The 18436-nt window shown below is 42.3% G+C and overlaps 1 protein-coding gene across 2 annotated transcripts in view; it reads left to right on the top strand.

Annotated features, from left to right (window-relative positions):
• Nucleotides 1-18436, top strand: part of DLGAP1 (DLG associated protein 1) — a 1292753-nt gene that overhangs the window by 1255691 nt on the left and 18626 nt on the right. For both annotated transcript variants that reach the window (XM_085605839.1, XM_085605838.1), the window contains exon 14: nt 3955-4107. In XM_085605839.1, coding sequence (XP_085461965.1) covers nt 3955-4107 — 153 coding nt within the window. The remainder of the gene's footprint in view (nt 1-3954; nt 4108-18436) is intronic.

Here is an 18436-nt window from a genome sequence, read left to right as displayed (position 1 = left end):
CTTTTTTCTCAACAAACAAGTACCTGATCTCCTTTTTGAATTCTTGAATACTGCGCTTCCCTTTCTCTTGTCCGTTCTTTACATAAAACAATAGTTTCTTTATGGATTAACTCTTCATGGGGCTTGTGATTCATGGGTATGTAACGCTGTCTCCTATGTGCAATCAGGCTAGATAAGATCATTTATCTCGGTTGCTTTCAAAGTCAACGTAGAAAATGATCATACAACACACTGTAAAATTTATCCTGTAATTGGATTTTAATTTAAAAAAGACAGGAACAACAAAAAAGTTTGCAATTGTTACATATATTTCAGGTACTCTGTGCTTAAGGTATTAAATAAGTGAGAACGACAAGGTCAAAAAAACAAAAAAAAAGTTTGTCCGAAGAAGTTTTCTTTGCAGGGGAGCCATTGTAATCACAGAAGAGTGTTCAAATATAAGTACGTGATTATAGGATGATAGCGCAATTTGAACAATTGTCAATGTTTTGACTAGCCCATGTATCAAATACTTGGTCTTCAGTGGTGACACGTCATTCATGAAGTAACTTAAGTGGATGCAATTATAATGTAGTGCCAGTATAAAAATGAGGAGTCGTATTGCTTGGTTCAAAAGCAGGAATGACTTATTGCATTGTACCATTCATATAGTGCTTACTACTCCTTTTTGGGGTGCTGAAGCACTTTTCTGTTATTCCATGCCCGTTCATTGGGTGATCTTTATTTTTTTGACTTTACAGTGCTGGTGATGAACAACCCTCACAGCAGATATGTCTTATGTGAATTTAAGAGGCATAAGTTTGAATTTTCTGCTGACAGCTATGTATTATGGTCTAAGTATTACTGTGGGCCATAACTGTTATATATGCAACTACATAACTATATAATGCCAAGGCGAACCATTGGTCATCCCTCCTTAGCTTACCTGCATATCGAAAGCAGTTTGAGTTGTTTCCAATTTGTGGGTCATAAGCTGAGACTCGCGCTTGAGGGTGCTACTATTTTCTGGGCTTTTTTGCTAGGAGGTGGATGGTGCAGCTATCTAGGAAATAGCCATGTTTTCAACAGTCTCCGAAAGTGGATATGCTCCTTGGTGCTTCTAATATTGGCTGGTAGTGAGTTTCAGAGCTTGGTGACTTGTTCTGAGAAAGTAGTGCCTCCTATGGAATTTTATGATAAGGCGGTATGATGATAAGTGTCGCAAGCCTGGAGCGCAGCGTTCTGTTTGTTTTGTATTCCTTGAATTTAACTTGTAGGTTCAGCTGTCCTTTTCTTTGGAAAGTTCTGTGGACAAAGCAGAGTGCCTTGGACATTGCCCTACTAGCTAAATGCCAGTGAAGCAATTGCAAGACTGGAGACATGCTTTCTCTTATGTGAATGCAGAGAAGAAGCCTTGCAGCAGTATTTTGGATTAGATCTATTTTGTGTATGATGAATACGGGTACACTATGGTGTAGGCTGTTGGCATAGTCAAGCTTGCTGGTTCCAAGGGCGAGGATGGCTTGTAGTTTCCTTTGGAATGCAAGATATGGGAAGATGCGATGTAGCGTTTTCTTTGTGTAGACAGTACTCTTGTGACATTGTTAACGTGCAGTACTAAGGATCAGTCTGAATTCATGGTAAGTCATAGGTTTCTAACGTCTCTTGATGTTGGAGCAGCTTTAAGTTCCTTAGGCCATATGGCAGCAGGCTGGTACTTTTTCCATTGTCCGCAGGTCATAATTTGTCTTTCTGATATTGAGCTTTGGATGGTTATTTATCATACATGTGTTAAAGGCATAAAATAAAGGCAGTCGTCAAGTTGTGAATTGCAGGGGTCTTTGGGGTTATTCATTCTTAAAATGGTTTGGGTATCGTCTACCTAGTTGTAACAGGCGATAATTCAATCAGATTTGCTAAGGGGGTTAAAGGCAGATGTTGAATAATTGAGGGGATATGATGAACCTCTGAGGAACACCACAGTGTTGTGTGCCAGGAGGTGACGTGAAAGGTGGTAGGTATGCTACACTGTGTCTATGAGATAAGAATCATTCCATTTTAGAGCATTTTCAAGGATTCAGAGATTGTGAAGTCTTTGTAGGAGGCCGTTTGATAGGGGCCTCTACTACGTTGGGTAGGATGGGACAATCTTTTTTCTTCTGGAGGTGAGATCTAATATAGGAGGTTTTCAGCTCAGGTGGGAATGAACCAAGTTCCAGGGTTTTATTGAGTAGGCATCTGGCTATCTCTCCTGCAGCGGTTGAGCGAAGGATATCTTTAAAGTTTTGGAGGTGATCCTGATGGTTTGGAAGCAGTGATAATATTAAGGAAATCTTTTGTGAAAGGGTATTACAAGTATGCATTGATGGATGATTATTGTTGTCCCATTCTATGTTGGTTAGGTCATGTGTTGTCGTGGTGTTGTTTGGGCTCTCCTTATTACAGTTTTCAATATTTTTAATTTTTGAGATCATTTCATTAGAGATTTTGTCAGAGAAGTCTTCTGATCATGGTGTTTCTGTGTTTTGGCACCTTGGATTGCAGAATTCTGTTCGAATTGTATGGAGTTCTTCAGAAGGGCAGTTTGCTGCAGTTATGTGAGTGGAGTAGTAGTGTCTTTTTGTGGTTCTGGTAGCTCAAAGAGCATAAAGGTAATTTCGCTCATCCAACTAACCCCCTGGCTGATGGCTTTCCCCTAACACTAGATTCAGAAACCAGCTCATCAGTTATCCCTGCATGGTGCTTCACAAGCATCTCTGTAGATGACAGTGTTTATCACCAACCTCAGCTCAGTTGTGTGGATTAGAAGTTCCAATGGAAATCGGGATTAACATAATTAAATTAACTTGGCTCTACTCCAGGTATGTGCTCAGCGAGGTGAGGGTGAATGGTAAACAATGTTATGAGCTTTAATAATGAGATTTCCCAAGTTGCTCTTGCCTCATGTTAATAGAGGGTGTACAGTCCTCGAGAAGAGAAAAGTTGTCTGGGGCTCCAGCTGTAGCGATATGGAGAAAGTATTGTGCTTAGGCCTACAAGGCTTGCCTTTACAGTGAGATCTGTTGATAGTCAAAGGTCAAAGCATGCCTTTGTATTCAGAATCCAGACGTATACCTTAATCCATTTAAGTGATATTTCCTCAATAGAAGACACCGTGAAATGGTGTTTTAGTTTGCTTAGTTAACACAGGAGTTGCTGACTTGGCTGACAGAGTGGTTGGTCATATACAAGGATGAAAGTGTTGTGCTGCCATTTTTGGGAACAGGAGTGTGCTTAGTGCTTTGATGTTGTCAGGGTCTTTGCACCTGTCGTAGTCCTAGTATTTATGACATAAATGTCAGTTTGCCAAATTCATCTTGTAATGCCGGGCAGATTTGTCTCAGAGCTTTGTTCTAATCTTTGAGTGATACTACATATCCTACAGTAGTACAGTGACTGTAATTCTGTGTTGCATCTGAAATATCAATGTAGTAGGAACTTGTGATAGCCATTGATCAGATGAAGTTTTTATAATATTTCTGCCCCATTAATGTTGTTAGTTATGTAGTTTTTGTGTGCACTGTGTCATTGTGTTTCGATTGCAGTCTTGGGTAGGCGCATATTTACACAGAGTCTGGAACTTCCTTCTTCAATCTATTTCAGCACAACCACAATTGGGGATTGCCACAGAGTCAGCCTTGAGATTTTCTAGTGATATCAGCTGTTGGCAGTTGCTGTTTTTAAAGCTGCCTTTTTGTGATTTGAAAGAACTTTCTTTGATTTTTTCAGCGTTTAAGCTCCAGGAACAGTTTAGAAACTGCTTGTATAAGCAACATATAGTCATTGACCTTGTACAGTACTGGAATTCGCCTTATTGCTTTTCCTGTGTGAAAACAGTAATCAGTCAGCCCAGCATGGTCCATCCGTACCATGAATGTTTGCCCTTGCTATTGGAGAATCACCCTATGCAATTCATGGGTACTGTTTTCCATGCAGAATCCCAACGCCCACCCGAGGCCCACATCGCAAGATTTGGCTGGTTTCTGGGATATGCTGCAACTCTCCATTGAAAACATCAGTATGAAATTTGACGAACTTCACCAGTTAAAAGCCAACAATTGGAAACAGATGGACCCGCTCGATAAGAAGGTATGACGCTACATATATGGTAATCCTTGTGTCTCTTTATAGCTTTCAATGATTGTATTTGGGCGGAATAGACATGCATACGAAAGGTGGGCATCTGCAGCTCTTCTGTACCAGTGGAATACTGATCCTAGCACTGTTAGACTGCATGGTGGTTCATATCCTGAAAACTGCTGTTCGCAATAGCAAGTAAAGACTGTGAAGCCATATGTTGCCTCTTCATGCTGGAAAATATTCAGTCTTCCCAAAGTCTTTTCCATTTCTCTATCTGCTTTGTTTTGGCAACCAGCTTAGTATCGACCTCTGAGACAGGAAGAGCTGGAAAAAGCATTGGCTATGCTTGCCCTTAATATGTTCCCATTCTGGGCCCTAATGCCTCCTTCTACACACTGAAGTGGGCAGCACTATTTAGGGCACAAGTCCTATAAAAAGAAGCGGGGGACTAACCAAGTTCGACAGTATGCAAGAGACATCATGACACGTGCCATCACAGCACATGACATCACAGAGATTGACCTCATTGGAAGTGACATCACAAGAAGTGACATCAGATATTAAGATCTCACACATAGTTTATCAGGTATATCATGAGTATATTTAAGCGCATTATGAAATTTAACAAATGAGATTTGGCATCAGGGTTGTGCAAAAAAAGATGTGCAATCCTGACACAAAATCTGGGCCTCAACTAACACATTACATTTTTTCTAAACCCTGCCACAAAGAAATTGGCAACAAGGAGAAGCATGGTAGTAGATCTGTTCTGCTTAACTGGTTGCCAAGTCTGCGTTTTAAAATATTTTATGGGGTTAAGGCATCTGCTGCAGAGGTGCCCAGTAAATCTCAGGGAATAATAATAATGCCAAGATAACTATGAAAGTTAACACATTTGTTGGAGAGATCTGTGTATTGTGCAGTCACAGATTTTAATCAAACTAGTATAGAAGATTAAGATGTCTCCTGCAAAGCACATCATGTAACATGCAGATGACAGATTTTTATTTTATGTAAATGGGTAAGTGGATTACTGTTTTGAACACAGAGATCCTTTTGTTACTTGCAGTTCATAAATTGTAATCCTTCTAATAGACCACAGTGTGCTATGAAGGGCATGTGACCCCCTACACCTTGTAACCCTCATTGTCTCATGTAACACATCTTGTACATTGATTTACACACTTACCTGATTTATTGTCAATGGATAATGTGTGTTGCGAAAAGCGCTCTAACACCCGCGTTGGGATGAGTAGCGCTATAAAAGAAATAAAATAGTGCTATTTAAATTGTTATTTGTGTAAATACTGGTACAGACTAAGACATCTGACATTCTTACAGCGCATGCACTTGTATACAGGGACTGAAACAAGTAAAAAGAATGCATCTCTTAAGTACCTGTGAAGAGGTAAGCTGTGTGCTTTTGTTTCCATTTGCATTTAAGTGTGAAGTTCCAGGCCGCCTCCAGTCAGGATACTCAATCAAAAAGAAGCCTGATGGCCCCTTAACTTCTGCCTTTATATTTGGGCCAGCTGGAGGTGAAAAACAAGCATTTGCAATGCAATAGGTCTTGTATTACTGAAAGTTTGATCTATTGGCGTTGGAAATAATAATGCAACTCCAATAGCTCAAACTTTCAGTAAAGCAAGACCTATTGTATTGCAAATGCCTGTTTGTTATTGGGGACGGGTGGGGCAAGGAGACACAACAGAGACAGGGGAAGGAGGGAGGGAGAGGGCAAGGAAACAGGCAGTGGAAGATGGAGGGAGTGGGCTAGCCACACAGAGAATGCGAGGGCAGGCTGCCGCTTTTGATAAAAGCAGACAACGAGCTGAAAACTGAAGCACGGCACCCTTGTAAGTTTTATGGCATGCACAAAAAGCGCCGGCCTCCTGAAGCTGCTGCGGAGTAATGCAGCACAGGGGGAGTGTCAGGGGCCTTGAATGTATGTTTCAGGACGTTTTTAAAAAAATATTATGCACGGTGGCAGAACAGAATTTAAATAAAGAAATGTTATAAAAGCAGATCTCAATCATAATATAAAAAACAAACGGTCTTTGGTATTGCAGATATGCCTGTATTTCCAAATTAATTCATAAAGCAGAGTGCGCATTCAAAGAAATCTCTTACCTGACTCCAAGATGAGGTGTGCGCGTCCTCTGACTCATATGCTTATTGTTTTACAAGTTAGCGGATGTCTCTTTGCCTTTCCGTGCTCCAACAAACAATGGTGCCCTGTGCTGAGTGGATGACGGGCAGGCGAAGGGACCAAATTAAAACCAAGTCAATTGCTGAAACCGGTGTCCCGCGAGTGCTGTGTGGGACTGCATTTAAAGCAAGCGGCAGCCATTCTTAAAGTGAAAGTGTGCATGGTCGCTACAAATACACACAACAAGCGGCCACCATTGCTGAAGCTGGCGTCCCGTGAATGCTGTGTGGGGCTGCATATAAAAAAAACAGTAGTCATTCTTAAATTAAAGCGTCCATGGCGCGCTGCAAATACAAAGAAGAAGAAGCCGCCATTGCTGAAGCCGGCGTCCCGCCAGTGCTGTATGGGGCTGCATGTAAAACAAGCAGCAGCCATTCTTGAAGTGAAAGCACGCATGGCACACTGCAAATGCAAACAAGAAGTGGCCGCCATTTGTGAAGCTGGTGTCCCGCAAGTGCTGTGTGGGGCGGCATATAAAATAAGCGGGCACCAGTGCTATGGGCTCGGACAGCATGTCGTGCAAGACATTAATTAAATAGTGCTGCCTAACTACTAATAAAAGCTAGAGAGTAAGGACACATGTCAGAGGGTGTATCCTCATAGAAGTAACAACAGAAGAGAGGGAGGTACTAAGGAGGGACTAGTTAGCCTAATAACGAATCAAAAGCCATCATGTACAAAAGAAAGGAACAGGAGGAAATTGTAAAGATGGGTGGAAAATAGGCGGAGCTTAAAGTCCATACCTGAATACAGCATGCCTTGAACAGACAGCGCACGTTCTGCCTAGGCGAGACTTAAAAAAGCCACCTCGCTACCTGCACGTTGCTGCTGGGAATGGAAAGCAGATATACAGGCACTGCTGAACATGGCCCGGTGCCTGAAAATTACACTGGGGCAAGTTCAACATATTTCTGTGGGAGCTAACTACTTGGCAGGGTGGACGGTGTCCACCCTGTGAATATTGTGGGCGGACACCGTATACTCCGACTCGTGCCCTAGCACTAATGCTGTTGCTTACTAAAAAGGGTGACTGGGATCACAGGTGCCTCAGAGATAAATTTTGTCCTGAAACCGCGGGCCCAATTCACATAGCCATTTGTGTATGTGAATCCAACTTATACAAGCAAATTGCCTTTTACTGTGAAATTCCACGTTTTGTGAATCGTCTAACATTTTATAAAGCTACAAAATAAATAAACATGGTTTTACAGTAGAAAAATATCTATGCACATGCACATCTATTCATGTAAGTAAATCTCTCAGATGCCGGCACTGTGCGTTTCAGGGCAGGAACCCACTGGAAAATGTTGAAATATCCCCAGAGATAGTTGTTGAAGGTATTAACAATTTTAACAAGTTTAATTGCATTGCAAAATTGCATATCTACATGTATATGTTCATTTTCACTTCCAAAAATGCTTTCACAATATTCATAAATGCAACCCACAAAAGTATTTTAGGAGCTCTCATGGGAACCTGCAACTGCTACAGCTTTCCAGGAATTCTTTTCTTGACTTAAAAAAATTGAAAATGTACTCCAAACATTGGAGGAAGCCTGTGTGAATGCATTTCCAGGTTTTTTTTGGGCGGGGGAGGAATCGGGCCCAAACACATTTGCCTGCCTCTCCTAACCTTAGAGAGCTGGCTACAATCACTTGAATCTATATGCGTGTCCATAACTTCAGGTGTACCATTAACATCTTTAACTGTACAGTGCAGATGCTTACATGGTTGACTGCAACACTTGTACATCACTGCCGGGCATCATTCTGTAATTTAACTCTAGCCATGCAGACAGTAACTTGAATCATGCTGTTCTGCACCCGGTGAAGGCGGCTTGATCATGTTTTCCTGGAATTTAACTAATAACTGATACCTGCTGTATCATCTTGTCCACTTTAATGAGAACACCGCCTTTGAAGCTGCTGAGCAGAGGCAGCATTGATGGAAGAGCAGCTGTAGAAATTAGAAGGGACACCGGGTGAGGAGAACCCTGGGCCCAGCACGCTGAGAAATGTCTGCTGCAGGTAGAAACTCCCTGTGGTCGGGCAACCAAAAGGACGCAGGCCGTGAGGCAGAACCCCGGGGACAGGCAGACAGGTTGGGCAATGGCAGTTCAAAGGACCTTGTCACAGGCAGGGTAGCAGGGCCGTTTCTAGGTGTTTTGCAGCCCTAGGCGAGAATTGAAAAATGCCGCCCCCTCCCTTTTACTACCATCACTCTCTCCCCTGTCATCCAGGCTAGAAGAATTAATGCATTAGATATTCCCAAACTCATGTTTTTTGCCACCCTCCCCCTTTTGCCACCCTAGGCGGCCGCCTATGCTTGCCTAATGGTAGAAATGGCCCTGCAGGGTAGGTTGGTAGCTGGCAAGTGGATTCATGGGGCCCCTAAAGTGTGCGCACCGCCTACTCAGATACTGTCTGTGAGCTGTGGTGACATCGAAGAATGAATACTAGGACAGGTGAATCGTAAACACGTAAACACCTTTATAACGGGAGAGTAATTTAGGATAATCAAAGTACTAGGGAATGCAGTAAAAGTTAGGGTAAGGAATTTCAAAAACAAGGATAACATAGAACGAATAAAGTGTAACATCATCTGAAAGAGCAGCAAGAAAAGAGGAAGGATTGGAGATGGCTGTTCAAAGGTTTTGACAAGTGTTTCAATCACCTGGCAACTTTACATTCTGATGTTTTGGTTGTTTTGATGCTGCATAAGTGGAATTGAAGAGAAATTGTAAATAAGGGGAGCCTAAGGTTTTGTCATGAATTACTAAATGCTTTGTACCTTACACAAGGCACGCCAGGATAAGCCAAACAGACTTTTCAGAAATTCAAACAGAAGACATAAACATGGAGGAAATAACTATAAGTCCAAGGACTCTAATTCTGGAACACCCTCTACGCAACACTGGGAACAGTGTCCTACTATCTTTTGCATAGGAAACTGGGCACTCTTGATTCCAATACACTTTTGATTAATTTCAAATGGGATTCCAAAAGAGAGCCAACAGTCATTCCAGATCACCAGATTGTCCATAGTGGTGCTTCCTTTCATATCCTCTTCTTGCCACATATTCGTGGGTTGGTTGTTTTTCATTTGGTAATGATGTGTACAATTGCCACCTGCCTATTGGTTTCCAAGGTCGATTGCATGACTTCCTTCATCTCTGCCTACATGGTCTTCCCTCCTGTCACCCGGAGTCTGCAGCCATCTTGAGCCTGCATCTGGGACCCTTGAGGGTTGTGCTGCAGGTATGCAATTGTGGGTACGATTGGAGCCTTCGTCCAGCTTGACCCTATGGGGCATCAGGTTTTGTGTTGACTCTGGGCACTGAATTTTACCACCAGACCTGTGTATGATGTATATTCTAGGCATGTGGGCATAGCACACTGTTTAATGGTGTGCACAATCAGGCTGTATTACACGTAGTGACCCGGGGGCTCAACACGCGCTTGGGTCTTAGTGCGCCCCGGGCCACTATGTTATTACAGACGGAGCTACAGATGCTTGTGCAGCCCCTTCAGTAATACTGATAGGGCTAGCACACATGTAGCACCAGCTCTATCTTGAGAGGGCGTTCCCTCACTTCCATTGGGTGTGGCCCCATGCAATTCATAGAATTACTTTATCTTTGCGCCCACTCCCTATTATAGAAGCTGGTGCAGAGGGAAACAGGCCCTTAGGAGGTGCACTGATAGCACCACAAAAAGGTGATGCGCTGTCAATGCTCCACCCTTAAGCCAGCCCTCTGGAGAGGGCATGGGTCCCTCAAACATACCCCTAATTGTAAGTCTAGTTACTCACTGCACCTGCCTGCAAGGGGACTTCTCTCTCCTCTTTAAAGTGCAGGCGGCATGCCACCTGTACTGTGAAACACGCAGCGGCTTGTAAACATCAGCTCAGTATTTCACTGAATGCTCTGCCCCCAGGGCAGTTGGGAACTCGCAGCTGCCCTGGGGACAGTGCATTGATTGTAAAAGGGCTCACCGTCTGTGTTTGCAGCCATCACACTGTTTTGAAGTGCGCTGTGGCACAAACAGGGACAGTGCACTCAGTCTGTATTACGAGCCCAGATGTTCAGTTTATTATTCTGGATAAGCACACATATCATTTTTAGTCAATCCTCCCTGGGGCACAGTGGTTAAAATTGCTACCTGCCCGTAGGCTCCAGGGCTGGCCAGGTGATGCTTTGGTCTAACCTACCTCACCCCTAACCCATGCTGCAGTCACATCCAGCGAGGTCAGCCAGGTGAAGGGCAGAGAAGTTAAAGGTGTCTATTTGTGACATGTCCCATTTGGGACAGGTAGGGTCTAGGGTTAGGGCCTGAACCTCAGTTCCTACCTCTCCACGTTTGTCATTTCATGCAACCATGCACCCTCCTATGCCTATCTTGTTATGTAGCCTAAATGTTTTTCTTTCAGATAATCATTTTCGTCAGTTTCCTTATTACCCATGCAGCAATGGACTGTTCCAACAATGCCCTTGGGTGCATTTCACAGCCTAATTTGTAATGCCCATTCCTGTGACGCAGCTCCAGCTGCTCCATAAGGGAGTCTCCTCAGCATATACTATGAGCTGAAGGTATAATATTCTGCTGTTCTGTCGCTCCATGCCTCCAGAGTCTGGGCTTCTTTCACTCTTGTTTGGACCCTTATAGTTTTCTCTGGTTCTAGCCATTACTCTACTGGGGGGGCTTTTGTTAGTCCTCTATGGATTTCATATCATTTTCTTTGGCTGCATCTGTGCCTTGCAGGGTCAGACTTCTATCTGTCCATTGTAGGTATATATCATTTCGCCCCACTTATCCACATAAATGCACACAAAGAAGGTAAGTATCTACACATGCGCCTGTTCTTACACTCTCGTCAGTACAGCATGCTTTACAGCCACACCACGTTTAGAGCATTTCGCTAAACCTCACCATACATCTCTCATACGGGCCAATCTATAACCAGAATAATTTCAAACAAAGCTCAGCAACCTGATTCAAATCAGAGTACTTTGCAACCTTATCAGGGGTATGAAGCAAGAGCTCGAGATGCATACCAACAGCAAAGCACTGGGGCCCGATTCACAGAACTAACTTAAGACAAAATCCTAAACTTACTACCATTTTTGTATTCACAGAAGGCATTTACTCATTTTGGTATTCACAGATAACACTTACTCATTTCGGTATTCATAGAAGTTAGAAGTCCTAACTTTAGGACTCCTAAATGCCTTCTGTGAATACCGAAAGTGTTAAAATTAGGATTTTTCTCAGTTTAGTAGTAGTACAGTTAGGACTCCTAACTTTAGGACTCCTAAATGCCTTCTGTGAATACCGAAAGTCTTAAAATTAGGATTTTTCTCCGTTTAGGAGTAGTAAAGTTAGGACTCCTAACTTTAGGACTCCTAAATGCCTTCTGTGAACACCAAAAGTCGTAAAGTTAGGAGTTTTCTCAGTTTAGGAGTCCTAAAGTTAGGAGTCCTAACTTTACTACTCCTAAACTAAGAAAAATCCTAATTTTAAGGCTTTCGGTATTCACAGAAGGCATTTAGGAGCCCTAAAGTTAGGAGTCCTAACTTTACTACTACTAAATTGAGAAAAATCCTAATTATAAGACTTTTGGTATTCACAGAGGGCATTTAGGAGTCCTAAAGTTAGGAGTCCTAACTATACTACTACTAAACTGAGAAAAATCCTAATTTTAAGACTTTCGGTATTCACAGAAGGCATTTAGGAGTCCTAAAGTTAGGACTCCTAACTTCTGTGAATACCGAAATGAGTAAGTGCCTTCTGTGAATACCAAAATGAGTAAGTGCCTTCTGTGAATACCAAAATGGTAGTAAGTTTAGGATTTTGTCTTAAGTTAGTTCTGTGAATCGGGCCCAGGTATCCAAATAATATTGTACTCCAAAAAACCTTTGAATCTGACTCGAACAAACACGTTTTGATCAAGTGTCCATCTGCAACTCTTAACAACCTCCCAGAACCAGTATGTTTACGTTTTTTAGAACTCAAACTATCACCCACTGGGGTATCTTGGTGCTAAAACAGATCGCACAACAACTCATACTCTAGTTGCCAGGTCTTAACTTGTTTCCTGCATCTGAGACGGTCTGCTTCAGCCTTAACTGAGTCTGGAAGTGAGTTTCAATTCAGGGCGGCCATGACAGAAAAGGCATGTCCGCTGGCTGTCTTGTTTCAGAATTGCGAGGTCGTCAGATTACTTACTATGAAAAGCTGACCTCGAGGTGCAAGAAGGGAAATATTGCATAAAACAAGACCCAGGGGTGAGCTATCAGACGCGTAGACCGCCTTAAGAGCCAAACAAAGGGATTTAAACAAGAATCTGTTTCACCAGCAGCCACTGACGTTTGGCCAGAATCAGGGAGATATGAGAACTGCGGCGGCCACCTCTGACTAACCTGGCTGCAAACTTTTGGATCAGTTAAAACTTTCTAATAGGCATCAAAGTTGAGTTCAGTCAGAAGCCATTGCAGTAGGCTAAGCAAGATGAAATAAATGCATTCAAGATTGATTGTAATCTTTTTGGCAGGAGTGAACAAATAAAGGACATGTTTGAGACAGTTTAGCTGAAATAGGCAAGAATTGACCACTGTTACTACTCGTTCTGCTAAAGGTCATAATCCATTAACCAGCGAGGGAGTATGAACCAGGATGGAAGGTCATTAATTAGTTGGTAAATTCGCAGCATGTTTGAAGGAGCCAAGGATCTCTGTTTTAGAGCCATTCAGCATTCGATAGTTGGAATTCATGCAATGGTATACACTTGCAAAACTGGCATGCAAATTGGAGAAATCCTCAGTGTCCCTGTTTTTAAATCTAGCAATGATTTGGGTGTCAATGACTTAAAGAAAGAACCCCAACCTAAAGTATTTGAACAAGTGGGCCAACTAAATTAAACACAAACTAAAAAGAAGTGGTGAAAGAAAAGAACCTTGCAGGACATCACAAGAACATGGCCTAAGGCAGGATTCAAACAGAGCCAGTCAGATTCGGAAAGATCTATTTATTAGAAAGCCTTCCAGCCAACCCACTGCTGTGACTTGCATACCAAGTTCAGCAAGTCTGTAGGAGGATCATGTGGTTAACTGTGTCAGAATCTGCAGTTAGGTAAAAGAGCAGCCGTAGTAGGAGTAACTGCAGGGCGGTGACATGGGGAGAGGGAGGGGTAGGGCGGGGGGTAGTAAACTATGGATTACGGAGGTTTACAGGTAAATTAACATATAAATTAATAAAACGAATTTCATTGTGTGCATTGCATCGCATTTGGGGATGCAGTGCACGCAACGAAATTTGTTTTATTAATGTATATGTTAACTTACCTGCAGTTACTCCTACTACCGACCGCAGCTGTACATTTATCAGTGTTCAATTTCCTGGTTTCAAGACCCGCTACTGAGCTCAGTAATATGACAAACATCTTCATTGACTTTTTTTGCGCTGGAATGTCGCTTGAAAGTAACCAAAGTGGGGCTTTGCACTTCTTTATCTACTCTGCGTCAAGGGGGTATTTTTGATGCAAAACCCTATCTACAAACAACCGTAGACAGGGTGTTTTTTGAAAAAAAGAATGTCACTTTGAAGCAGGCTTTAAAAGGAGAATGCTTACTGTACAGCACACATCCAAAGTGGGAAAAGTTTTAACGTTAACTTAGGCCTACTATTTTTCACTGCAATTGTACCCCTCCAGTACAAAACTGAGGCTAGACAATATGCACACACCCTTGCGCTATGGTGCAGGATTCAGGATGCAGGATGAGGGGAATAGCAGAGACAAAAGATGTGAACATAAAACTAAAGTTTCAAACATGCTTCCTCATTATTAAAGTGAATTCTAATATAATGCTTTAGGTTACCTACTTAGGAAATTATTTACACAGGTAGATCTCTGTGCAGAGCATGTCTTTCTTGGGGTTCTTTCACACTATGTTTGCCTTTCAAAAATGGGTATGTACATTCTACAATGCTACTGTGCTGCCAAATGTACCTTCTACCTTTATAAGAGCTCTCTAGGCGGCCTGTTTGATGCAATTGTGAGGCTATCGTTGGTACAAACACAGGTTTTATCCAAACAGTTCTAGTGTGGGCTAGTCTGATGGAGTCAAAGAAAATAACTATTTTGTGTTTGCTCGGAATAACTCCTTGTTTTGGTTTGAGAGAATTGCAGTCCCTCTGTCAGCACAGCAGAGTTTGGAGAAACTGCAATATACCATTGATTGGTTCTAGATTTTAAAAACATTTGGGGCTGTGCCGGCATACTGCTTATTTAGTATGGTCCATAGCACCTCCCATTTCCAGCATGAAGAGTTGAGCAATTGGCTTCACAGGTTTCACTTTTCGACTTGCAATCTGTCTATTTCAAAGTGGAAGTGCACCACTTCTTAACACTGCTTTGATGCCTGTCAGTGGTACAAAAACATATTTCACAGGTAAGGATGAAATTCTAATTTTCTTTTATGCTACGTTACACTCATAATGTTTGCACCTGCACATACTGCTGAGTTATGCTTTCTCTTTATATTTTTGTCAAAATCTATCTTGAAATATAAGAGGCGAAAATGTCTTTTGTGAATGACAGTTTGGGAAAACTACCTATTAGTTCTTGATTTCTCTGTTAAATGAAAACAAATCCACATTTGCACCATATTATTGTATAAAGCACAATTTCAATTTACTTGCACATTCTAGGAGGTGTTACCAAGAAAATTAAGGAAGCACAGAAAACACCATTGAACCTGGTAATCACCTCACAAATACAGGAGCAAATACAGGAAAGGAGCCTTTCTCATCCTCCACTTCCACAAATAAACAGCCACAAAAAAGAGTCCCAAGGTGCAATGATTGCTATACAATACACTGATTTGGGGAGAGTCGGGTGAAGAGGAGAACAAGGCCCCCCGGTTCACTTCTCAGGAACTGTCTTCACAAAATGCCTTAGGAGTAAACATTCATTTTGTTGGTCGGGTGGGCACGGGGTGGGATGGCATTTTAATAATTTGACATCCATAAGAGTCGATCAGAGAATGTGCGGTAGAGACCATGCACCTAAGACTCTGACGCAGAATACTACATTTCTCAACGTTTTTTTTTGCCCCGCGTTTTATGTACTTCTGCGGAAAAGAAACGTAAAAAATGCTTACTTTTAACACCCTGGTAGTTCTGCTCATATTCTAAAGGGAACAGAAGGATAATAAGCAGAATAGGCAACATTTTCAAGGTAGCTGAAAGGTGATATAAGATAAGCTATAAGAGATGTGTACTTTACAGGTGGTAAAACAAAATCGCTGCAACAAGTGGCGACTTCATTGGCAGAAGGGAGATAGGCAGTTAGTGGTGCATTAGCTATTTCTGTACAAAAGCTAGCACTGTAACTTTGTAACATCTATTGCCATTGGCACTATAGCACTTCAAACACCTGACCATAACCACTGTGTAGTGGAATAACAATAAGCAAGGTTTCAAATAAACCAGGCCACGCCCCCTTAAAATCAAGTTAATAAGCACAAACGAAAACGACAAAACTACCTATTCAAAGAAACCAAGGCCATAATCTTCATATTGTAACTAAAAACAAGTAGTGCTGTATGAACATAAGTACAAAACCTGATTACATGTTCAATTTATAAATATATCAGTGGTACTACAGTGCCATTTAAGTATTTCACCTATATTCGATTGTTTGCCGAAAAGTGCCATAGGTTAATGAGTGGGTGAGGGCGGAGAGAAGGCCGCTCTTGCATTGCTTAGTATTTGTAAGGCCCATGGGCGTGTGTATTAAAGAAATCTGCACCTCCATGTGATGTAAGAAAGAGAGAAGGAGAAAGAAAAACTACTGTTCATCAGCATTATGAAAAGTCTGAACATGTTTATCTTCGCTGTTCTCTTTCCCAGTTTTTCCTTGTGTCTCTCTCCTTTAAACTGCAGATATTCCTAATGTGCCCCCTTGCATTCCTCACACCATTTATGACATGTCTACCTCTTGTACGTCCTATTTCCCCTCTGTGACTTCCTTTTCTTTCATGCATTCTCTTTTTCCTCATACTTCGAATACTCTTGCTCATCACCAACTCGTTTCCTACTTCTTTCAATTTTAGTGTTCTTTGCAAGCCTACACTTGAGAGACTTATAATTCATTCATGAATATTATCACATATTTCACCATGTTCTTTCAAATATTTTTCACTTTCAAACACTTAACAATTTGTTCCCAATGTAAAATGCCATTTCCCAATCTCTTCAACCATTTAGTTGTCCCAAGAAGCAAGAGTTTAGAGAACAAATCAACAGCCAACTTCTTTACATCTTTCCTACATTATTTGATCGACCCTGAAAATGCAGTTTGCTATGTTCCAAGACTCCTATATTTCCTATCTACTTATTGATCTATTTATCAAGTGACTAGTACATCCACATCAGACACAGTCCTGAGGTAGAAAAGGGATACAGATCAATTTAAATATAGCCCTGTGTGTATGTGTGGTTATGAAGATGAGCAGCATGCATTTACAAGGGGTAAAATGAACAAGGAGTTACTTTTGCATTTCTAAATTGTAATTAGTATGCTAAACTCTACTGAATATCTGGGAGTCACTTCACACTATTGAAGCATAGAGAAGGGAGTTCTAAACTTCCAGGACTTGTTATACCAACTCGACAGGGTTTGCTGTGATCACTCACGATTATGTGAGATTTGAGGGTTTAAAGCTCATAAAACTATATAACTGTCAGAACAAACTGCAGTTGAACATGAGAACTATTAGACTTACTGTCGAAGTGAAAGAAGAACCAATGCAGTTCTATCCTCTTGGGTGCAACAGGACAGATTACCATTTATCTGCAACACAATGTCAGTTTAGGCTGCTTTACTTAAATATCTCCTCAGTGGTTCATACATTATCACCCAAGCAACCTCCATTCCTCAAGAATGCAGTTGCCCCGCTGATATTTTAATTGTTTGCATTGGTCAAATATTGTTAGATGTAATGCCAGAAAATTTCCATTACATCCACATTCTCCATTCAAAGAGTTTCTCTTGCCTGTGGAATGTCAAGGCGTAGACAATAATTAAGCCGAAACTGAAATTAATTACCTTTTCTCTTTCTAAAGCTAAATATTTTGCATTCAGGGCATACAACCTCAGTAAATAAGCAATTTGTTTTTTTTTATAAAACTGTCATGTTTATAATGTTACTACTTATAGATTAGGTAATTTTCAGCTTTTACCTGAAATGTCTGAGGAAAAACATTGGGTGTTTCCCATCAAAACTTAGCACTCACAGTTTCGATCTGTGTTTTGATTCAGTGGGCAGTTACTGAATGTTGGAAGGCGTTCACCGGGGAGGCTGCGGAATGCGTTCCTGACCACCCGGGGACCCACCTCTCCCAGAGTTAGGCCGAGCAAGGGCGGGGAGGCCCTTCCTGGAAGGGTCTCGTACCTAGGATCGCACACGCAGCGCTTACACTCTTCTGATAGAAGGACACCACACAGTAGTTCTTCGTAAGACAATATACTTTATCGTTAGTTGTAAGGGATCTTTATGATCCGGAAGGCAGGTTTAGACTTGGTGCCACAAGCGGCGGCGATCTCGTGATGGGGGTGTGGGGGTAGCGGGACAGTCTTTGAGTCAGTGTCTCTGCGGGGTATCCTGCGCGCAGCTCTCAATCCTCGAGCTGAGGGGATGTTGTTTCTCTCGGCAATCTCTGGCAATTCTCTTGGAGGAGGGTTCCGCGAGTCACTCAGCAGGCACAGGTGGTTCGTAGTTCGGGGAGCCGCGACAGCGTCAGCAGGGCTCAGATGGTCCAAGGTTCGGGGAGCCGCGACAGCGTCAGCAGGGCTCAGATGGTTCAGAGTTCGGGGAGCCGCGACAGCGTCAGCAGGGCTCAGATGGTTCAGAGTTTGGGGAGCCGCGACAGCATCAGCAGGGCTCAGATGGTTCAGAGTTCAGGGAGCGTTCTTCGGTTCAGGGAGCGTTCGAGCCGCGACCAGGTCAGCAGGCTCTCGTCAGTCCGGGTCTTCTCTTCCTCCCGTCCCTTCCGCGCCCCTTGTTATACTTCCCCTCCTCTTTGAAGTCCGGAGTCCTCGCCGAGAGGGGTCTTGGTGCCTGGGGGCGGT

This window comes from Triturus cristatus, chromosome 5_1, assembly GCF_964204655.1.
Source record: "Triturus cristatus chromosome 5_1, aTriCri1.1, whole genome shotgun sequence".
In the NCBI taxonomy this organism is placed as follows: domain Eukaryota; kingdom Metazoa; phylum Chordata; class Amphibia; order Caudata; family Salamandridae; genus Triturus; species Triturus cristatus.
This window is presented reverse-complemented; position numbering and strand designations above follow the sequence as displayed.